The sequence below is a fragment of the Drosophila novamexicana genome, unplaced genomic scaffold (assembly GCF_003285875.2).
Source record: "Drosophila novamexicana strain 15010-1031.04,08,12 unplaced genomic scaffold, DnovRS2.1 tig00000817-arrow-arrow-pilon, whole genome shotgun sequence".
NCBI classification, from domain to species: domain Eukaryota; kingdom Metazoa; phylum Arthropoda; class Insecta; order Diptera; family Drosophilidae; genus Drosophila; species Drosophila novamexicana.
The window spans coordinates 777952-801319 of record NW_020824827.1 but is presented as its reverse complement, the minus strand read 5'-3'; the positions used below and the strand labels follow the sequence as shown (position 1 = coordinate 801319).

At 40.7% G+C, this 23368-nt stretch overlaps 2 protein-coding genes across 2 annotated transcripts; both read left to right on the top strand.

The window, feature by feature from the left end:
• The first annotated feature begins 1013 nt into the window (after nucleotides 1-1013).
• LOC115764051 (neuropeptide F receptor) lies at nucleotides 1014-7249 on the top strand. Its single transcript, XM_030706893.1, has 5 exons — nucleotides 1014-1052; nucleotides 4686-5179; nucleotides 5269-5438; nucleotides 6061-6637; nucleotides 6710-7249. The coding sequence occupies exons 2-5, from the start codon at nucleotides 4711-4713 to the stop codon at nucleotides 6943-6945; spliced, it is 1452 nt and encodes a 483-aa protein (XP_030562753.1). The 5' UTR covers nucleotides 1014-1052; nucleotides 4686-4710; the 3' UTR covers nucleotides 6946-7249.
• Nucleotides 7250-13198: 5949 nt separating this feature from the next.
• On the top strand, nucleotides 13199-22177 carry LOC115764148. The gene is made up of 6 exons (XM_030707024.1): nucleotides 13199-13759; nucleotides 19541-20371; nucleotides 20430-20543; nucleotides 20843-21004; nucleotides 21063-21507; nucleotides 21611-22177. Exons 2-6 carry the CDS (start codon nucleotides 19657-19659, stop codon nucleotides 21819-21821), a joined length of 1647 nt encoding a protein of 548 aa, XP_030562884.1. The 5' UTR covers nucleotides 13199-13759; nucleotides 19541-19656; the 3' UTR covers nucleotides 21822-22177.
• Nucleotides 22178-23368: the final 1191 nt, after the last annotated feature.

The window sequence follows — 23368 nt, the reverse complement described above, 5'->3', positions numbered from 1 at the left end:
TACAAATTACAATTTTTATTGTTTAATGAAGATTTTGAAAATATTTAAGACGAGGTTTCAACTTAAACCTGAGCTTATGGATAAGGAAAGCTAGGGTTACGAAACGAAGCTCAAGGCAGCGAGTCGGAACGATGCGTAAGCCAAATGATATTTGGCTTCCAGAAATACTCTCCGTTAGTTTAAGGTTGTTTTGTGCATTAGACCAACTTTAACAACCAACTTTATTTTTCATGTTTTTCGAGCACAGGGCATAAAGTAGGTACGTTAAGAGTCGCTGCTGTTAATTGACACTGTTCTGAGATAATTGCATGCAAATTTGAATATGAAAAGTTGGAAGTCTGTCAGGTTTTAAATTGGTTTATCGTCCTGAGCTTGCTGCGCTGATATAAGTAATTTTAATTTAGTCTGACATTTGAAGCAACGCGTTTTCCAGTTTGTTAAATTGGTGCTGGCTGGCAGCAAATTTTCCCGATCTGCCAGTCAGCGGTGCAGCCAGGCAGACAGACATGAGTAGGTAGTGAATAAAATGCGCAGATGAATGTATGCAATAAAATATGCAAATAAATGTATATGCAAGGCGCTGGCTTGTATTTCCTGCGGGAGCAGCTGGAAAGTAAAAGTGTGCAAACCTAAAGCTAAAGTTATTTAATATATATGTAGTATATATGCGAAGTCTACTGACTAGTGTACTAAAGTCCTAAGTCTTGCATATGCTGCCAAAGTGCAAGGATTTATTTGGAATGTTTGATAAAAATTTATTTGCAACACAAGTGCCATTCTGTGTCTTGCAGTTGAAGTAAAATATTGTGTGACAAGGATTAAGGAAAACAGGTACAAGGACTCCGCTGCAGCAACAACAACAACAACTTCATATAAGTAAAGTCCCATGAGTGCATTTCAGGTTGCACGTTGAATGAATGAACAACAAGTGCTATAACTACAGAGACAGTTACATATACATAGTTATAGCTACTTACAAGGGAAAACAGGAGAACAATAAGTGCGACACAAAGCTGGAGGCAAAGGGGCCACATAATCAGGGGCGAGACATGGTAAGTCTGATTGCAATATAAATACTTGAAAGTGACTCGTTGTTGTGCCCAGAAACCTTCCCAAATGAGATGTTAACTCGAAGTAAAATTACGTTAGTCCTCAACTTTGTCGTTTTGCGCTTTTAAACAAGAAACAAAAAGTTTCCACTTGCTGGGTAATTTATTTGTTTGGCTGGCTCTGTTGTGATTCTTGATGGCGCATCCCAACATACTTGGCCATATGGCAGTTGGCATCATTTCATTTTACATTTATAGAGCCTCTTATAAACTGACTGCGCCTGACAGATGAACAGCAGCACGTACTGCTCTAAATTTAATTATATCTCTTCGAGTTGAGTTCAATTTAATGAACTGAGAGCAAAAAGGGGTCCGGCCCGACCATAAAATGTGGCTGTGCGTCATTTTTGGTTGATATTATTTCAGGCCTGTGCATTGATTTGCAAATATTTTAGCCTGGTTAAACGATTTTTAACTTGTTTTTGTTTTTCTTTTGCAAGCACAAAACGGGATTGAATATAGCCCAAAATCCAATTTGCATTGTTATCCCAGCGCTTGACCCCCCAATCGAATTAATTGCTTCAAAAAAAACATTTATTTTATAATATCCTCAAATAGATTTTCTCTTGCTGTTGTACAACTCGTCCGGTCGTCCGCAACCCATCAATAAATCGAATCAGTTTAAGTGATGTAGCTACACAAATGAATTTGTAACATTGCCTATGAAAAATTGAGACATTTTTCATGTGTAACGCCTAAGATCTTAAGCTCCGTCGTTTTCTGTAAACGGCCATAAAAGTCATCTAGCAATAGAAATAGCATCGAAAGGCAAGGAGACATGCCCTGCAGTACAGCCACCTGACAGCGGCACGAGCACAAATAAATCACAAAAGTGGCTGAGCCAAAAATGGAAAAGCTGCAAAAGAAAAATGGGTTAAAAGCCGTTTTGGGGTTTTCTTATCTTTTTTTTTCTTGGCCATGGCATTTAATATCTTTATCACGCAGCTTAATGTGCAAATGTGGCTGGGCTAGAACGCAAATAGACCCACGCAGTGAGACGGGGCGATTCGCGCCGAGCGTTGACAGTTTGAAAATTATTCAAATTCATGACAAGTTCTATGAACTTGAGGCTACTTTACATAATTTTCTTGTCGTCAACTTTCTGAAAAAGTCATTTCGCAAACGCTCCAATGAGATATATATATGGCTACAAAGAAAATAACCAAACAAAACTGTAATAAATTCCAAGCAAGAACTCGAAGCGCTTTCCCTGACATGAAAACTCAATTTGTACTCATTCGCCCTTCTCAGCGATTCTCACGAAATGACTAAGAGGCCGTGCTTGTTTCCCCGGAACACGAAACAAAACACGCAATTGGTCAAACTTTTTAAAAAACAAAACTTTGTCTATTGTTATCTACCTTTTTGGGAACTTTTAGCACTTGTAAATAAATATTTGATGCTTGCGTATCTATTACACCCCTACACTATAAATCTCTTACTTGAATGTGTCCAAAGACAAAGTTTTGTGGTCGATGCAGAGACAAACATTTGTCAATTGTCATTTGCAAACTTTGAATTGCATTTATTTGGCAAGTTTGTGTGCATTTTGTCACCAGCTCAGCCCAATGGGAAATTCAAAATCAATATTCAAGTTTCACAGCGGATGAGCAACGATTAGAAACATGTGTGCACATTAACTCTTTTGGGATGTTTTTAGTCCCCCGAACAGCGTCTGGTGCGACAAGGTGCGACCCTCTCTTGATTTATGGGCAACACATTAATCGCACCAACCGATTGTGCTGCATACTTTAGGGAATCTGAATAATGTGCTGCTGCTGCTACACATCTCAACCTCTATTTAGGTTGGCTCGCTTTATTGACATTGATAAGTACGCGCCCATCTGCTGCATAAAATTACGCAATTATCTTAAGCAATTGTCGTCATTTATAACCCGAGTACAAATCGAATGTCGGCCTGTCTCTCGATATATAAAAGAGATGCGCCCCATTGCGTAAACATAACATTACAAATAATTGAGGCAGTTTCTGCCCCCTCATTTCTCATTATGAGTGCTTCGGCTTGCAAGGGACCTGGCAACGCTCTGACAGAAGTTATTATTTGTGTTTCACAAGCTTCTAAACTTGACTTTAAATTTAAACAGAGGTTTAGTTGCCCTGTCAATGAGGAGGCGTTGCATAAATTACGAAGCAAATCATGTAAACAGAGCTGCGAACGATTTTCTAGAAGTCCAGAGCTAATTATAAAATTCACGCGTAGCTGGGAAACGCCAATAATGGACATTAATGGGGCATCAACGATTCTTAATGCCCTTTTTGTTATAGCTGGATCCATTAATGCGTACAAAACACATTAGAGAGTTTTCCCATTTTGCGGGCGTGCAACAGTTACCGGGTGAAAAGTTTTTCACAAGAATTTCATAATTAACATAGTTAACATTTAGCAACATTCAGAGTATTTTAACTGCGGCCACATTTCACATATTTTCCGTTTTGTTTTCTGCATAAATTTAATGCAGATTATTGAACACTGGCCACTGGGGGAAGCTATATGAAAAAAATCATTTCAGGCGAAACTTTTTTAATTAAAAACATTTTTCTCATGCTTTGCTCTGATGTGTTTCAACTATGTTCATTATATTTATAAATATAGTGAAAATTATAGATTTACGAGAAGTTGTAAACAAATGCAAGAATCTGCCAAACGCAGGCAAATAAATCCTGCTGTAAACAGCAAGAAATGTCATTTTATTTGTGATTATTTTTATTGTAATATAGTTCTTTATCAAAAAGTGCTTACTTCTACTTTTACTTTTACCATAAAAACAGCAAAGTTTTATGGAGTTTGTAAGCCTCTGGCATCAAAACTCAAAAGCATGCCAAAAACCAATAGACAGTGAAAGTTTTGGCATAAGCCTAGCGGCGGGCACTGCACGTGTTCGGGGATAGTTATTGCCGTTTATTTTTAGGCAAATTCTAAGGTCCTGTTCGGGGAGTTGCGACAGTTGGGAGCATGTGTGCGTTTGGACCAGCACTTAAATCACGTTTAACACACACACGCAATGCCAACGAATCCCTTTTGTCCTGATACCCTAAACCCGTTGAAAGCGTGTAAAAAGGGGTATACTGATGAATATACAGAAGGAGGCTTCTCCCTACCCATAAAGTACATTTGATCGCAGCGACTATAAAAGCCATATAACGAAAAGATCAAGTTTATTTTAACTGCCTGATAACTTGCCTCGTTGAAATCGATACCTTTTGATACTGTCCAGTTCCCAACACAATTAAAAAACAAAAGAACTTATTTGTGGAGCTTAAGCCGTGGGCTTTTTTATTAAAACATAATTTATTACCAATTTGTTGCCCTGTAATTTTTATAAAGTTCGGACAATAAATAACGCAGTTACTTAAGAGCATATTTCCTATAGTAAGATTTAAAAGGAGGAAGAAGCACACCCTGCGTATATGTGTTGTTGTCTTTGAATGTGTAGAAGAAAGGGAGCATTTTTGGCACCAGGGTATCTCCTAGTAGGTTACTCCCGTCAAACGTGCTCTCACTATTTCTTTCTCTCATTTTTATTGTGGATAAAGTAAAGTCTGATTCAAAGACAGTTTTATTTCTCAACAGATAATCGCCATGAATCGCACTGAATTTGGAATATTGCCGCAATTCGAAAGCTCAGCGGAGATATTTAAAGCGATTTCGAGAAACAGCAATTTTGATCTGATTGGGGAACGGCGACATTTGGCTAATTTTCCCTCGCTACACACAGGCGATGTCAGCAGCAGCAGCATCAGCATCAGCAACAACATCAACAGCAGCAGCAGCAACAACAACATTAGCCACAGCAACATGACAATGTTGCTATTGAACAGCACAAACAACGAGAGCAACTTTATGCCCGCGGACATGGATCCGGTGCTGATGGATCAGTATCTGCATAACCGTGCCATCGAGAGTCCCTGGTACCATCTGCTAATCGCCATGTACAGCGTGCTGATTGTGTTCGGAGCCATGGGCAACATAATGGTGGTCATTGCTGTGGTGCGTAAACCAATCATGCGCACCGCCCGCAACCTCTTCATCCTCAATCTGGCCATCTCGGGTGAGTTGGGGCTTGTGTCTGTGTGTGTGTGTGTGTGTTGTTTGACGTCGAATTGACATTTATGGCATGTGCTCGTTGGCCATTCGCAGACCTGCTCTTGTGCCTAGTTACCATGCCGTTAACACTAATGGAAATCCTTTCAAAATTCTGGCCATACGGCTCCTGCGCCGTCCTGTGCAAAACGATTGCCACGCTGCAGGCGCTCAGCATATTCGTGTCAACCATATCCATAACAGCCATCGCCTTCGACAGATATCAGGTTAGTAGAACACACGCTGCACATTAACCATCATGATATTTAACTGTTATGACAGCCAGCGAAAATCGATAAAGGGCCTTTGGAGGGTTGTCGTCTGTTCTAATCAAAAATCAAAGAGCGTGAAATAATAAGCGATTCGGCGCCAAATGTTGCGAGCCACAATTGTAAAACTGATGATGCTTAAAAAGATTATGCCACTATTTTTATTAACACTAAATAGCCTTTCCTTAACTGCTTTACAAATTCCAAAAAAAAAATAGGCATCATAATTGTGGCTGAAATGAATAGACAATAAAATATTTGCCGTACCTATATGGTTTGTTAGCTTTGGCTTAGCATAATAAACTGGATTTTTGTGGCTTAGAATAGTTCGGTTTTAGGATTGATTTAATTGGATTGGAATGAATAGACAAAATGATGTACTAATCTTATGATGAGTATAGTCCATAAAGGGTCAAATATTAGGGTATTTAAAGTAGCTGCTGACTTGCTTGATTTGATAAGCAACCAGCTAAAGTATTGAAAGTATTTTATAAAAAGAAATAAGTTAGGTATTGAAAGCAGCCTATTTATAATTTTTGCTTGGTTTAGTTACTAAAGTTGCCATTTGCCCCTGCACTAGGTAATTGTGTATCCCACGCGGGACAGCCTGCAGTTTGTGGGAGCCGTCGCCATTCTGGCAGGAATTTGGATACTCGCCCTGACACTAGCCTCGCCACTGTTCATCTACAAGCAGCTGATCAGCATGGATATGCCGCCAGTGCTGCAAAGGCTGGGTGTGCCGCACAGGATATCGTACTGCATCGAGGACTGGCCGCTGAGCGATGGCCGTTTCTACTACTCGATCTTTTCGCTGTGCGTACAGTATCTGGTGCCCATACTGATCGTGTCGGTGGCCTACTTTGGCATCTACAACAAGCTGAAGAGCCGGATCACTGTGGTCACGGTGCAGAGCTCGTCGCAGCGGAAAGTGGAGCGGGGCAGACGCATGAAGCGCACGAATCGGCTGCTAATTAGCATTGCGATCATCTTTGGGGTCTCGTGGCTGCCACTGAACTTTTTCAATTTGTATGCGGACCTGCAGCATCCATCGGCCGTGACGCAGAGAATGCTTGTGGCATATGCCATTTGCCACATGATTGGCATGAGCTCGGCCTGCTCGAATCCGCTGCTGTATGGATGGCTCAACGATAACTTCCGTAAAGAATTTCAAGAACTCTTGTGTCGTTCCACTGAATCCACTAATGTTGCTCTCCATGGTCACACGACAGGCAGCAACATGCAGGCAGCGGCAGCGCGTCGACGTCGCAAACACGAGCTCCAGCTCCTGGGCAACAGCGTCCAACGTGGCGCCTCCGATGGTGATTGCCTCGGCGGTATGAGCATTGCGGCCACCGAATTTAACACAAGACACACGGTTAATGGAACGCGCAGCGCCGTCACGGAATCTGTTGCCCTCACTGAGAACCCCATGCCCTCAGAGATGACCACGCTGGTGCCGCGTTAAAGCCAATTACCCGAACCTAACCACACTCAACCTCTGTCTAAAACACCCCACCCGTCTCTATCTCAGTGTTGTCCATACACATATGGTTTATATCTCTCTCTCTCTCTCTGTATGTATAATTATGGAGAAGATTACAAGATTTTGCTGCCCACGCCGGGACTAAGTAAATTTGCATGCAACAAACCCAAAAATTGCCATTTAATGCCAAAAGCAGCTGCATGCGTTTGAGATTTGTATCATTATTTTCATTTATCAAGTCGAAAGTAAGCAAAAGTTCATTCGATGTGGTTTTTTGTAGAGTCCATTTGGCATTTTGCACACACAAAAGTATTTCAATATTTGCGCACTATTACAGTTTGCAACAATACTAAATTGCCAATTTGCATTGCGTTCCCAATCCCCCTCCCCCTAGGCACAATGCCAGCTGAACTCTTGAACTCTCTGTGCGTCGGAGCCAAGGAGCAGCTGCAATTAAATACAAAACATAAAGCATGAAAGTTGCATTTTTTTTATTTAAAATTAACATATAGTTAAGAAATAACGAATATGTGTTGACTGATTGAAAGCAAAGCTGAGTTATATTTAAGTCTAGGCGGGATAATTATGAGCTCCAGCCAGATGTATCTATAGATAATGTATCTACAATTACAATTATGATTACAATTACAATAACGATTTATTTATATATATATAGACACACACTTGGTTTAAGTTTTATCAAATACTGTGATTTAATTGAATGAGCCCTTCAATTAAATTTCGGGTAATTGATAAACACACAACTCTTCAGTTATAAGTACTTGTAGATCCATATACATATACATTTATTTAAGCAAATGTTCCACTTTGTTCCTATTTACGCTTCTTAAATTTAAGGCTTTGTAAGTATTTCGCTAATGAACCTATTTCCATATTATTTACATAAATACCTAAACTTAAGCATACAATATTGATTTATGTAACATAAAATGTGTCCATAGTTCTAATTGCGTGTTTATTAATAACAATCTCAGCTAAGCCCTACGATAATAAGTACCGATGTTTGCTATAAAGCAACCGTAAATAAAATTATTAATTAATAAATAAATGTTTTAATAACTAATTGTTGCTCGTATTTTTTTTTTTTTACAAATGGCTTGGGTATGCAAAGTAAGTATATTGATTCAGATAAAGCTACCTATATATATGGCTTGAATAAATCCAGTGGAGAGAGCTCGATTGGGACAGCACTCACTTAAGATATGACGTTCCAAAACGACATAACTCCTCGCGGAGATATGACGTTCCAAAACGACATAGCTCCGCGCGGAGATATGACGTTATAGCTCCGCGCGGAGATATGACGTTCCAAAACGACATAACTCCGCGCGAAGATATGACGTTCCAAATCCACATAACTCCGCGCGGAGATATGACGTTCCAAAACGACATAACTCCGCGCGGAGATATGACGTTATAACTCCGCTTGGAGATATGACGTTCCAAAACGACATAACTCCCCTTGGAGATATGACGTTCCAAAACGACATAACTCCCCTTGGAGATATGACGTTCCAAAACGACATAACTCCCCTTGGAGATATGACGTTCCAAAACGACATAACTCCGCGCGGATATATGACGTTCCAAAACGACATAACTCCCCTTGGAGATATGACGTTCCAAAACGACATAACTCCGCGCGGATATATGACGTTCCAAAACGACATAAACAGGTTATATTTACCCGAGAGTTAAAAAAAAATCGTCAAAAAAGTTTGTTTTTTTTTAACTTATATATGTTTATTGTATTGAATCAAAAAATAGCATACATTTTTATTACAAAACCGTTAACTTAGGTGGTATCTCGCCAATCCTGGTTGGGTCCTCAGGCTTTATCGTGAAGGTACGTAGGTAGTCGGTGGGCTCTGGGGCTTCTCCTGCGTCGTGGTTGGAGGAGGTCTCTAAAGGATCTTTCTAGAGCCTTCTGACTACACACCTCTCAGCGAGGTCTCTTGTATGGGTTGGCGAATGCTTCGACTCTGAGATTACTTGGCCGAGATAGTCTAAAAAAAATCAACAAAAAAGTTTGATTATACCAACGAAACGTTTTTTGGTCAACAACTTTTTCCAACCCACCAATTTTTAATTTCTTTGAATGCCATATGATAGTAGGGATTCGTACGAATTTAAAAAGGTATAACATTTCAAATTCAGACAATATTTACTCGTGATAGTCATTTATTTTTAAGTTCATTTAAATGGCTTGGGCAAAGTGAGTAGATTGATTCAGCTAAAGCTGACTACTTTGATGGCTTAAATAAATCCAATCAAGAGAGCTCGAGTTAGACCTTACTTCACTTTGCAAAATAAAATTTTGTAATTACATTGGGATACATTCTGCAAAGAGATTTAACGATCTTTGGATAGCAACACTTTATGACAATATATAATTAATAAATAACATTGTAGAGGATTGTCTAGAATATTTATATGCTAAATAATATTTACGAGCAAATATTAAAACTGGGTTACATTCAGCAAACAGCTTTTTTTTTAGCTGTTACATCATGATGTAGAGGCTGTATAATATACATAAATATCCACATTTATGCACATACATAGGTTACATGCTGCAAATAACTTTAATGATTTTCAATTTTATTCAACAGCGTACACAATCTTATTGGGCTAGCTCAATCATTTTAAATACATTTTTGAATGCATACATCACGATGTATAGCGAGACTAAGCGCTAATTAGGTATGTTGTGCTGGTACTTTTTAAGCATTTGAGATGTCTGCTACATAAATGTGCGCAACTTTATGATAGCTACTTTTATATTAATTATTCTGGCAAGAGAATATGTATGCATATGTTTATTAAGCACACACACACACACAGAGTTGAGCTGCTCACCTCGAGGTACACCTGCTGCACATTTAACCTTTGGCAGCTGTGACTGCTGCCCTTTAAAGCTGTTGGCAAAAGTTGATGTAGACTCAACCAGCCATGTAGGAAAGCATAACGTTAAGAGCAATGGGCCATTAAATGGCGCAAATGTGAGCCGACTGTGATAAATATAAATGCGTGCGTGTATGGGGCGAGCGTGGGACCTGCATATGGATACTTATGTGGCAGCCAAATAAAGAAGAAGAGCGCTTGGAGACCGTAAGGCAACTGGTTTTATGTTGCCACACGCACTTCCGCAACTTGCGCAATACCGAGCTCAAGCCAAATGTTAATGTGTGTCTTGCCAAATTTGTATATTTTATATTGATAGGCCAGCGAGCCGGGGACCCATCAATCACAGTCACTTGAGCCCAGGCTAAGCTGGCTCAATTGAAGTTTGCTCAGTGCTTGAATTGACCACTTAAAGGGCGCACTCGGTGGTCTTTTTTGGAATTTTAATTTCAATATTGTGACGCTTGCCTCAATTGTGATGTCTTAATAATGCCGGCAATGCCGAAAGGTCATCATCATCATCAACGCATTTGGAGCCTAACACCCGTGCGACTCGAATGTGACCAGCGACACGCACCAACAAAGAGGTGAGAGCTGTCCACACACAACTTGGCGGGTCAACAAACAAAAATAATAAGGAATAATATTAATTAAAAATTACTTTGTGCTTGGGACTCTAAATTACATAGTTAGGGTATCTGAGCTGTCGTACTCCCCGCATTTGCAGCTTTGTGAAAGTGTTTGTTTATTTATTTTCGCTTTTGGCTGCCCAACTGGGCTGGGCTGGGCTGGGCAGCCCAACTGATGTCACTAACGAGAGTTGTCAGCCATATGCTAAAAATGATTGGAGACTCAAGAGATCTCGGCCTAACAATGGAAAGTAAAAAGTAAAAAAGCGAAAAATAAAGAGCGAAAGAAATGTTATTTAACTTTCTTCTTAGGCAAATTGCGTAACTCAAGCCGACGGGCGCCATGCATTCTAAAAAACTGAACTGCTAGACTGTTGGCCAACTGCCCTCAAGTGCCAAACGTTAATAATAATCGATTCAGCTAAGAGTCCAAAAAGCAGTCAAAAGATTTGTTATGAAAATCAATTTGACAAAGCCAGACCGAGACTGAGACCGAGACAGAGACCGAAACCCAAGCTCGACGCTTCGATTGAAGCGTGAGCAAATGATTAGCATATTTATGAGTAAAAGTGAAATTAATGAATAGAAATGAAATGCACAGAGATAAAATGAAATAAGTAGAAAAAAAGGTCGGCAAATATTGACAAAGTTCAACGCATTTTCGGCTAACTTCCACTTGGCCAACAGCTGATACGACCAACTGCTGGAAGCGTTGATCCATGCCAAAAGGTTGTGCCCGGCAACAATTTGGCAGAGATTTAAATCTGCTCGAGCACATAATGAGTCATGGACCCTTCCCATCTTAAGGCACATAAACAAATGTCAGTTCCAGTGACTGCGTCTCTTCGAGTGCTTTCTTTGCCAGTTGCCAGTTGTCTGTTGTCAGTTGACAGCTTTTTGGCTAATACACGCTAAATGATATTTTGACACTTTCCCAACTATTGGCCAATAGTTGCACGTCGAAAATTCCATGCTACATGCTGCCCCCACACAGAATGCTCCCAATTCGAGGCAGAAACATTGCTAGCGCTTTGTTCGAGCTTGGGCTGTTTGGTTATTGAGAGCGAACGGTTATTGATTCTGCGGTTCCATAAACTAAGTGACTTTCGTTTCGTTTTGCCATTTGATTTTGTTGCCTTTGAATTATCGTGGTCATGCCCAGGGCAGGCGGACGGCCTCCACTCAGTTTCTGGTCGTTAGGCACAGCTCAATGGCAACGTTTGTCACCAGAAATTAATAACAATGTGCCGCTTAGTTGGACAATTCTGAGCGACGACTTTCTCGTGCGTAAACCGGCCAAAGAAACTCGTTCACTAGCCAATAAATAAATATACACTCCAATAATATATCAAAGTCTGTGAACTAGTTTGCGAAACTCTGGCTGTCACTTTTTTACTTAAATCCAAGTAAGACTTGCTGAAATAATAAAAATCGTATTACTTGAAATTATTTGTAATCAAATTATAATAATAGTGTAATTTCATGCTTCCAAAATGCTTTCCATAATAAGGACAGAATGTTCTTTAATTAAATGCGAAAAGATTAAGTGAAAACTTTTCAAAATATTTAGGTTCATGCTACTTAAGAAATAAAATTTAAAATAAACGTTTAAAAATACATACATTTTATTTTTATGTTTTTTTAATAAACGTTTATTTTAAAACAATATCCAAATGTTATAAATTAAATTATTTTCCTTTTGTTTAAATATAGCTTAAATTATTGTAGTATGAAAGTTTAAAAATAATTATATTATAATTTTATATAGTTTATTGATTACTCAAATCGTACTTTAACTAAGCCTAAAAATATGTTTAGAAATTACTTAAATTAAAACCAATTATTAAGAAAATTAATAAATTTATGTATTCAATGAGGGGATTGTCGTCTTATTTCCAAAAATCGGACCGAACTGGAGGAATGGCTCGGCGTTTTCTCCTATTCTTTATGTCTCTATGTTGGTTGACTTATTCGCAAAGAGTTCTTTTTGTAAACCTGATCATATCACTAATACGTATCAGCCAAGCAGAAGAGCTTATCCTTTCGCTTTTCTAGTTTGCGTTCAGTTAGTTTGTATCTACGCTTCGCTTTGATCTGGGTTATTTTAATTACCGGCCTCTAACTATGCAAATTGATGGCTTAAAATTGCAGCTTAAGCCGACTGCAGCTGTAGCTAGTTTTTGCGAATGAAAAACGAAAGTTAAATTAATGACCAACTGGCCTAAACATTTCCGTTAAAATACAGCGCAGGGCGTTCGACGGTTATTGCCAGCGATGACAAAGCACATTTTGAATAGATTTATAATCTTTGGGCCCCGCGTGCATTGACAAGCAATTGCGCACAGCGCTAAATTAGCACTCGCTTTAGTTTTTCACACTTGCCGTTTTCTATTAGCATTTCAATTTTCCGTGTAAAAGAGAAAACTGCTGCACGCTCGCCGACTGTGTCAGACTGTTTACGACGTCAATGTCATGTCGCGACATTGCTCTTAAGCGCCAGCTCCAGCTCCAGCTCCAGCTTTAGCTCCATCTGCAGCTGTGACTCTCTGTGACGTGACGGGGCAACGTAAGGCGTTACGTTACGGTAACGACTGCAAACTGGTTGATCGCACCCGCCGTCAACAGCAGAGCCGTTGGCTTTGGGGCTTTCGCCCGACAGTCCAACTCTTGGCGAGCTACACGCCAGTCGCAAACGCTGCCACGACGCGCGCATGGAATTTGTTGGGGGAAACGAAAGCATAATTTGGTTTCGAAGCACACACAGAATTGGGTTTCCATTTAAATAAATGCCAAATAAAACACAGCAAATATCAAAAATCATTGCCAGCTGTTGAAAGTGAACTCTTATGTTGGGCTGCAAAGTGAAAACAAAAACGCAGCAATTGCATTGACACAGCGTGTCCAAAGTGATGAATCGAATTTCTGGCGCAAAGTGAACGGGTTTTCGGTCGGTTAGTCGGTTAGTTAGTCGCTCGTTGCAGGCATTTCTCCAACGCAAAACCATAAACCGATTGCAATTCCAATTTCCGAACGACAAAAAAAAAACAACAATCCAAACGAAAGTTTCATTTGCCGTGAAAATCGAAAAACCAAACATCGTCAAATTTAAACAAAAATTCTTTTGTGGAATTCCGCAAAAGTTCAACGCAACTTCATATAAGCCAAGTCCGATCCGAAATGTGTAAAACAAATCAATTTACCACAAGCTGCAGCGAACTCAACTAATGAGCATTATATAAGAGGTAAATCCGGACGAGAGCAAACAAAACTAATTAAAAAGCGCAAATTGTTCAGATTGAAAGTGAATTTCTGTGTGAACTATGTAACGGCGTTTAAAAAATTAATTCGGTTAAATAATTACGCGAGATTTTGCGCTTGATTTAAAAATATCACACTGAAGCGTAGCGAAAAATTAAATATTCCAACCAATTGTTAACATTTCACTGTCGTCGGGTTTACGTGCCGCTCTCTCTCCCTCTCTCTCTCTCTCTCTCGCACTCTCTCTTGCTCTCTGTCTTTCTCCATCTATTGGACTTTGAGTTGAAATCGCGCGAACGAGCTGGGCCAGGGCCTGAACTTATTCGAAGCGCTGTAATTGCCGCAGACGGCCTCTGTTATATAAGTATTTAACAGCTGGCCTACCTCAATTTACAGCTCCGGAGAGAATCGAACCCGGCTCCAAATAAAAAAAAAAAATCATATGACACTTTCTTTTCGAGAAACGGCCGTTTGAGTGTGCGTCATGCGCCTACACGAAAGTCGGCAACTGTCATCCTCAACTCAGCGGGTGGGCATATTGGTTGGCTGCAAATGTTTGCAACAGAAGAAAGCTTATCCAATCCTGACATGTTCATATATTCTCTCTATCTCGCTGTAGGCCTAATGTAGGAAGAGATTTCAAATTTGCCTCAAATCAGCGATATCACATTGCGGAACTCTTAACAGTATATGATTATGAATATGTGAGCATAATTATTTTTAGAATATTTCACTTTATGGATACTTCCTTCCGAGACCAATTACCGTAGACTTTATTTATGCACTGATAATCACAATAATTAGCCAAGGTCGCGTTTTCTAAGGGCACCTTCACTTCTGTGCTTTAGGGTATCTTCCAGTCGAGCACTCGTAATTGTTGTATTTGTTTGTGCTTTTTACCCATCAATCAACAGCAAAATGTTAATAATTTAACAGACCGCTGCACCTACAACCATCATTAACGGCAAGACTATTGATTACCGAATGTTAAATAGCTGTAACTGAAACTGTCGCAGTACGCTGGCCGTCGGTGCGTGTAAATGTGGCTGGGCCTGGTGAAATGTATCTTTCAGATACAGATACAAATACAGCGTACTCAGCGTACTTACAACCAGCGTACTTTCATTTTGCTTGCAGCTTGCAGCAACGCATAAGTGTCTGCTGCAGATTTACAACTCTCGCTTTGAGGACGTGCGGCAACGGATGAGCAGTGGCAGCAACTTTCAAAGCTGCCACCGGTTTGAGTGCCACGGCAGCAAAACGCATCCGACAGATACAGGCCATAAATGTGCATACTAGATGCATATTTGTCTGACAAATCGTCTGTGCTTTGTCAAGGCTGACTGGGACACGCTCAGGGCTAAGCGAAAAATATGCTACGCTTCCCGCAGCATGGAATTGAATTGTCTAGCTTTATAATTTGATGAAATTACGTATTAGCTGAGATTGCATAATTTGTTAGCTAAAACAATTTCATTTGGTTTACAGCTTATTTGATGTCATTTTATGACCGCACACGTTCGAGCTTTCTAAAAATTGGACCCGCCCCACAGCATCAAATGGCATTTTGTCGATATGCAACCAGAGTTGCTTTTGGCCAAACGCAAACACAGCTCGCATACAAATAACTCAATCATGCCCCGGAAAAAACAACGGAGAGAAAAAAAAGACAATCAGTGCTTAATGGGCCTGGGCTGCAGGCCAAATTGGTAACTAATTGGCGAAAACAACACACTTCACATTTTTGACGCACAGTGAAATTGCATTACACACGCCAACAAGGCTCGACATTCGGTATTCGACGTGCGCCGCAAATTGATATGAATTGACATTTAAGCGGCTGCCAGGAATAGCACATAAACCAGAGCAAGGCCCAGCAGCTAGGTGTTTCCCCATTCTGATCTACTCATTAATCAGCGCGCAAGGTATGCCAACAACTCATTTGAGCATGACACACTTAATCGAATAGTCTTGTCTCAGTTTAATGAGACGAACAAATTGAGGGCAAACCTACTTATTTGATTGACGCAGGTACTAACTGGCTGAGGTTTGATTGACTCTCGACTTCAGACACACACTTCTGTATTTCCAAATTCAATTATTGGCTTGTCTGTTTATAGATCTTCTCACTTGATAGCAAAACTTACTCATGATGATATTCATAAGCTGTACAGATGGGCGTTGAATGGGAAACTAGTAGATGCTCTCAAATCAAACTTAGACAAAGCCTGAATTGATAAGCAGGCACATGCTGAGGCTCTTTAACATACATATAACTTGAAGCTACATCTCAGAAAATATATACTAAGAATTCAAATTTTACTATTCTTTTAATGCGCGAACATTTTCTTTTAGAAAATGATATTCATATGCTCTACAGATACGAGTTGAATGGGAAAATAGTATTATTTATTATTAGATCATTAGCAGGAGTGTGTTTACACTCTTTAACATATGGTATATATTCCAACTCCTATTGTAATTAAATTATACCCCGAAAAAAGTACTTATATATTCGTTTAAATGCTAGGATCTTAAAATGAAAAACAACTTTTATATATGTGCTTTGCGCCTAACAAACGTCGGAGAGCAGATCAACTTCTTCAGACGTTTTATTACAGACATGCGTGCATGCCCTATCAAAAACCACAACTGCAGGGTATGCAGCAGCATAATCCCGACTGCTGGCTATGCCAAGTTCATGTTCATGCGTCGCTTTGTGGCAAGTGATTCTGTCTAGATGGCTGATAACTGGTTCTAGACCACATTTGGGCACAGTTATGTCAGCGACTTACAGACTGTTGGCTTTTGATGGGGCCAATTGCGACGTCCAGTCCAAAGTGTTGTTTATGACCGCTTTTGACCGCTAACTTGACGCCGTTTGTCAACTGGTTACACAAAAAACTTGTTGCAGTAGTTGTTGCTGTTGCTGCTGCTGTTGCTGCGGCATTGTCCAACTTTTGTACTTTGTGTTATTGCCATCATCAGAGTGCACGAGCGTGTCGCAAATGATGACAGCCAGCTTATTATCCCTCTCCTTGCCCGCCAGCCTACTCGACAAGAGCCTGCTCTATAAGCTGTTAGCCCCTTGTGCCTTCATATAAAGTTAATGTTATTCATATGCAACAACTTGGACGCGACTTATGATCCAATTCCATCAATTTGCATTAGAGCAACGAAGCGGCGGCTGTCACAAGTTTCTAAAGTTTTGCGAACTAATTGAGAAACTTGTGGAATACAGAGAGATTTAAGCTGAGCCGAGCTGAGCTGAGCAGTAAAAGTATAAAGGCCGCGGCTAAACAGATTAAACGCTTCTGTCAGACAAGTGCAATAACTGAGCCAAAGTTTGGCCCCCAGTCAACATATGAGGGCGGGATATTAGAGCATGAAGCCAGGTGAAGCTAAGCATTTAAAACTTGCAGCCAGCTGCCCTATAGAGAGATGCAAACATCGTGATAAGCACTCGTTAGTTGGTTCTGCCAGTCGAGTTTTGGGTTTCGTTTTGAGAATATTCATTCTGGCAGCTAATTTGCATGCAGACACCGCGCATGATGCGCACCACATTACCTCAGATCGTGCAGACTTCGTATAATTTAAGTTGGAAGCCCCAATGCTGGCAGGCTCGACAACTGAAGGCCGAATAACTTAGCCAACTAACTGATGTGCATTTCGTTGGAAACAATCTGCTGCAACTGCAATCGAATTGCAGAATGCTGCAATTGCGAATGACAAATGATTGCAGCTAATGCCCAAGCACGAAAACTTCAATAGACATCCATAACATATTGTTGTGCGTGTTTCGTGTGTGCTAATTAGTTTTACAACTGAAAGCAATTACTGGCACATCTTTCAACTTGCAACTCTCTACTATTCTTCTGGCTGCTGAGATTAACTAGTTAAAGAAACCCATTTGAAGTAGAAACTTCGAGCAACAACAAAGCGTCGATATTGGGAGCTTATATAAATGGATCCAGTGACCAGCAGCTGGAATAATTATTAATTACAAGTAATTATTATTGACAGCTTCGGTTTCTCTCATATCTCAATTCTGCTAGCACCCTTTTTTCATACAAGAACTTAAATATTGAATATAATATTCAACATTATTAATTAATTGTTCTTATAGAACAATATTTTAAATTTCAGAAAAAAATGAACTTAAAAATAGTGAATATTTTCTTATTTCTATTCTTAAAATTAATTTTGTTTTTTTTGGTTAAAATATATATTTAATATTTAAAGATATAATGTCTTGAGTCTTCTAAAAAATGCTGCATTTAAGCGCGTATAAAAATATTTTTTTATAATAACAAAGATTTTTAGCTTTCTATTTTTGTGCGACTTCTGTAGAAAGATTGGCAAGAACAAGCTGTCTGAGCTTCTGTTTCGAAGTGTTTTTAAAATAGCAGCAAGTCCTTAATTGTGAAAGCAATTTTTACCACTAAGAAAATGAGTTTTCAATTTAGACTGAAAGAAGGGTCTTATATTTAATTCTGTTTTGCAAAAAGCGCGTCTTAAATGTTCTAAGCATATAATTTGCTTTGGTTCGGATGGTTATTAATTTTCGAGCAGCCAATTTAAAATATTTTCATTTGGTTACCCGTTGATGAAGTTGGGAGGTAGTTTCATTGTGTTCCTTGGGTGGCTAAGCAAATGAATATTTCGCATTAAATGTAAGTCTCAGAAAAGCTGCAGACTGCAACTGAATGAATAATAATTCTTATAACAACTGCTAGCTGATATTAGCTTTGCAGATGTCGAAAACATTGAAATGTTATATTTCGTGGAAATCACCAGTGCACAAAGGCAGCCTTGATGCTTGCGCACATTTATTCAAATTCACATATCACGTTTCTTATGAGAACTTTAAATAGAACATTACATTTTTATAATTAAAGTAAATATTGGTTCTTTGTAAGGTCTGGCCCTTATTTCGTTTCAAAATGTGCTCCACAGCAAATGCAACGCCATGAAAATAAAATTGTTAATTTGTAAAAGCGTATATTCCTTTATTAAAAATAACCTCAGTATTAAATAAAGATTGTTTGCCGCCAGCGGACGATGCAAATGAATTAATTAAATTCGCTTTTGCTCATCAGTAATTGTACCCTGTACAAGAGCAGGCCCAATGGGCATGCCCGGCTATCGATTTCATTTGAATATTAAGAAAATGTCGCATACTTGCCTCCCTCTAGGATGAATACCCCTCCAGCTGTCGATTCTGTAATACTTTTTGTTGAGCCCCATTCATTATGTATCCAAGCAGCAGCATTTGCTGAAAACGAAGGTGAAAATTCAACATGAAAATATCGTGATCTGTTTTGTTGTTGTTTTTCATCATCAAGCGCGGCTCCACTCAAATGCTGAAATGTGCTGCAAATGTAAACAAACTGTGTACATTTTCACTTTTAATTCGCGCAACGCGAAACGGCCGCAACGATGGGCGTGAGGGGGGTTGGGGGCGTGGCGCCGCCGGCAAAGACAAATAAAAAGTCGGCGACTTGCATTGCTTGCTTAACGCCTAACAAAACGGCACGGGATGCGGTTCCGGGGGGGTATTAGACAAACTGATTAACGCGTCGGTGGTTGGGTGGTTGGGTGGTTGGGTTGTTGGGTGGTTGGGTGGTGCGGTGGCTGCGGTGGCAGCGTTGGCTGCGGCTGCAGAAGGTCACATTCGGGCCGACTGTCACGCACGTGCTGTAAAAATAAAAAGATTTATTCGCCAAATTGAGAAATTACTTGAATGTCTTTGGCTTTCATTGCAGAGAGACGAGCAGAACGTGCAACAAAGCCAGCCCAACTGTGGCATGCAATTGCAGGCGAGTAAACAAAATAACAACAAATAAATAAATAACAAGACAGGAGAAGGAGAAAAACTTAAATGAAAATGTTAACCAAGGCAATCGAAGTTGCCGGGCGTCAGACCAAATTAAAGACAAACACGCACAGAAAAAGAAGATGCAGCCCGCTGCTGTTGCCCCTGCTATTGCCGCTGCTGCTGCTTTGCCAGCTGGGGCATGCCACACGGAACAATGGAACGACGGGCGGCATCCCATTTAGCCAGCCCTTGACAACGATGGCAGGCGTGGCGCGCAACGATGACAACACTTTCCAGCCAATTCTGCCCAGGGACATCAGCCCCGAGTTCATTTCACGTAATGTATTCACCAAAACGGGCCAGTATCGCGTCTTCCAGCCCGTGGATAGCGAGAGCGACCTGCGGCTCGCTGTGGCACTGAAGCGCAAAAACTACATGCAAGAGGCCGAAACAAAGTCCAGCGAGAGGCCAACTACAACGACAACGACAACTACAGTGAAGCCGTTGCAGAGGTCAGGCCATAGCCAGAACGAGAGTTCCTCTGCGATGCAAAACGAACTGCAGGACTTGGAGGAGTTGCTCGTTGACTATGTGCAGCATTTTTTCACGGAGGGTAAATACGAGCCCATGCCGGGCCTGGTCCTGGCCCTGCAGCAGAATCACACAAGGCCCCAGGCGGAAAAACCGTTGAGGCTCGCGCGCAGCGTCCTGGAGGCTGCCAACGTGGAGCTCAATGTGCCACGTGCGGCCCAAAGCGCCCGTCTTCTGTTTTTTGCCGGTAAGCGAATCCCAGCTGCCAAGTACGAGCTCTCATTAATATCTTAATTTCCTGGCAGGCCTCAAGAAGATTATGTGGCCCATCTACATGGGCCTGCAGGTGCTGAAGAGTCTGCTGTTCGCCCTCTTTTTGCCCACCATTATTGGCAGCGTGAGTCGTCTGATTGGCAAGGGTAAGTTGAAGAGGTTATCATGACTTGGTCATAGAAGTTGTCTCCGAGCCGGGTCGATAAAGCCGGGTTAATTTGTCCGTCTGCTTGCACTCATATATTATACACTCATTACGTCTCCTTGAAAGTTGCTGTGGGTTACAATTATAATTCCTTCGACCCAGAGAATCTTAAAGTCGGAAAGAAGTTAGATGGTGCGTAGAGGTAACTCGGTGCCAGGTTGAGGGTATCTGGTAGTCGGTCTCTGCCGACCTGAGCACACTTATTTGTTTTTCAATTGTCACAACTGTTCACTTGATTAGGCATCACCACGGGCTCGTCCAGCTCTGTGCCGTTGTTTGTGCGTCCCATGGAGCCGCCGCAGGAGTTGGACTTTAGGGATAACAGCGTCAACTTTGAGGAGGACAACAAGTTTGGCTTTGCCGACGAGGCCAAGCCGAATGCTGGCTACGAATTCAACGCAGGTTTGTCTAACTGACTACACAGTACTAATTGCATTAGTTAATACCCTATCTTCGACAGAGGCCTCGCAGCAGCAGGCACAGTATGCGACCTACAATGGCAACTCGCTGAACTCGCCGACGCACTCTCGCTATGGGGGCCAGCAGATGCAGGAGACGTACCTGAGTGCGCTGCAGAGCATTGGTGCGGCCTCCTTCAAGAACTCACAAAGCCTGTCGGCGGGCTCCTCCAGCGGCATGGCAGCGCCCGGCATGGCCAAGAAGCCGGCATCGCCGGCCAACATGAACACATTCCAGACCTTCCAGAAGGTGCCGAGCTCAACGCTGCTGCTGTCCAACTACGATCCCTTCTACAGTCCCCTATTGTCCCGCCTGGACTCGGTGTTTGCCCAGCTGAAGCTCAACTCGGAGAACGAGAACTGTCGCGAGAAGCTCATCTGTCTGATGTATGCCAATCCCGCAAAGTATGCCCCGTACAGCAATCTCGTCTCGGCACAGCTCAGCCGGTGAGTATTTTTTGCGCGCCTCAAATTATGCAATGGATGAGGCGATGTGTGAAATTTGTTAAATATAACTTGGGCCGATATTTGATTTATTTTCGTATTTCAGCGAACTAAATGAACTGCGCAAGCCGACCTCAGATAATCCGGACATCCTGCGCTTCTTCAAGTACATGCGCGCGGCCAAGGATGGCCAGGATGGCATCGACTGCGAGCAGTCGTTTGTTAAATGCAAGGAATTCAAGGATTTCGAAAATCCGGCAATGCTCTCCACCTACAACGACATCAACAAATTGGTCCAGGCACGCAAATTGGCGTAGGCCGCACGAGGCTAAGGTTCGCCAAAGTTCGCTTAAGTCAGGGCCGGGGCACGGGCACAGGTGCCAGGTGTTGATGCCTGTGGCTGTAATTATGCAAATTCTACTTTAGCCTAGCCATACATGAACGCGTATAAGCGACTATATACGATATACGCACACACACACACACGCACACACATCTATCTATATATATGTATATGTGTGCGTCGGGTCGGTGGAAGGCGGGCTGTGTGTTTCGGGGCTTTAATTAGGGTGTGCTGTAAATAGAGAATTTCTTTGTGTTTAAATAGTTTAATTACAAAGCAAAACATTTACTGTTATATTTAGCCATTTAGTCAAGTTATTTAATGTATTTATTTAAATTATTTATTTAATTTATTTAATATATGGTATATATTTAATTCATACCTTATTTAATACTGTTATCCACTTAGTCAGCATCAATTGTTTCAAAGCTGTTGAAGCTCCTAAAAACGAATAAATAAAGTTTTATATGTATTATGAAGTTGACAACACGAGTTTCATTAGGGTGAAGCTTTAGAGTTTTGGGTTGGGATTAAACAAAATTAAATAAAAAGAAGGCCACGAATTTAGAAAACCTATTTTCTAAATTTATTTATTTTTTACATTTTGAAAACTTTGTATGAGAGGCAGCGCTTAGTTTTGCTGTTGATTGAATATTTTAATTGAATACATTTTAAGCCCAAATTCTACAGCAGCATATTTCATTTATAATAATGTTAGTTTCAACAAATTTCTATATTTTGAGTTTCTGCAACATTCAACCAATTTCTGTGGACATATTTTGTTCTCAGACAGCATCAACAATCATGGACCACAACATTCGCAACATACTTTTGCGCTTTTAATTTGCAATTTAGTTTTTGCCCCCTCGTTCACAGTTTCGTGCGTCCCTCTTATATATATATATATATATATATGTATGTACTATATATGTATGTGTGGCTGACAAAACATTTCCGCCTCAAAAGTTTTGGCGACCCCATCATCGAGTTGAAAGGTTGAGCTCGCACGCTATGTGAATACAGTTGCACACATATAATTATACCCTGTATTCACATAAGTGAGAGTATATACCTACTTGCCTTTAAAAGCATCAACAGCTGAGTCCAGCTAGATATATTCGTTTGACTCTGATCTCTGATGAGTTTAAGCTAACAAGCTATTAACTAGAGACTCGATCCTAAATCTCATCGGATATGAATATGGGCAAAAGATATGTTAACAGCTGAAGAAATTTAACTTTGGCGAGTAACTGCCTGTTGAGTACTTTTGGCATGCGGCAATTTATTTCTTTTGTTGCAAGTACAATTTGCTAGAGAATCGGCTAATTGGATTGCAATTGGAGCTGAGCAACATGGCAGCTGCCACAAATGTCCAACCCACATCAACATTGTCACAGGCCCGCTTTTTGGGATTAAAGTTGTGGACTGCTCAAGTTGCCTCTGTGTTGCCCCAAATGGTAATTACACCTCCGGCTGTGAGTGAGTGCAATTTTCTCAGCTCCCAATTGCTCCAGCAATGGG

Bases quoted from the DNA above. Each gene is read 5' to 3' on its own strand.
- LOC115764148 (XM_030707024.1), top strand. From the start codon at position 19,657: ATGAAAATGTTAACCAAGGCAATCGAAGTTGCCGGGCGTCAGACCAAA. The intron at 20,372-20,429 runs GTAAGCGAATCC...ATTTCCTGGCAG, and splicing joins CCGTCTTCTGTTTTTTGCCG to GCCTCAAGAAGATTATGTGG. The intron at 20,544-20,842 runs GTAAGTTGAAGA...TCACTTGATTAG, and splicing joins GAGTCGTCTGATTGGCAAGG to GCATCACCACGGGCTCGTCC.
- LOC115764051 (XM_030706893.1), top strand. From the start codon at position 4,711: ATGAATCGCACTGAATTTGGAATATTGCCGCAATTCGAAAGCTCAGCG. The intron at 5,439-6,060 runs GTTAGTAGAACA...CCCCTGCACTAG, and splicing joins TCGCCTTCGACAGATATCAG to GTAATTGTGTATCCCACGCG. The intron at 6,638-6,709 runs GTAAAGAATTTC...GTCACACGACAG, and splicing joins ATGGCTCAACGATAACTTCC to GCAGCAACATGCAGGCAGCG.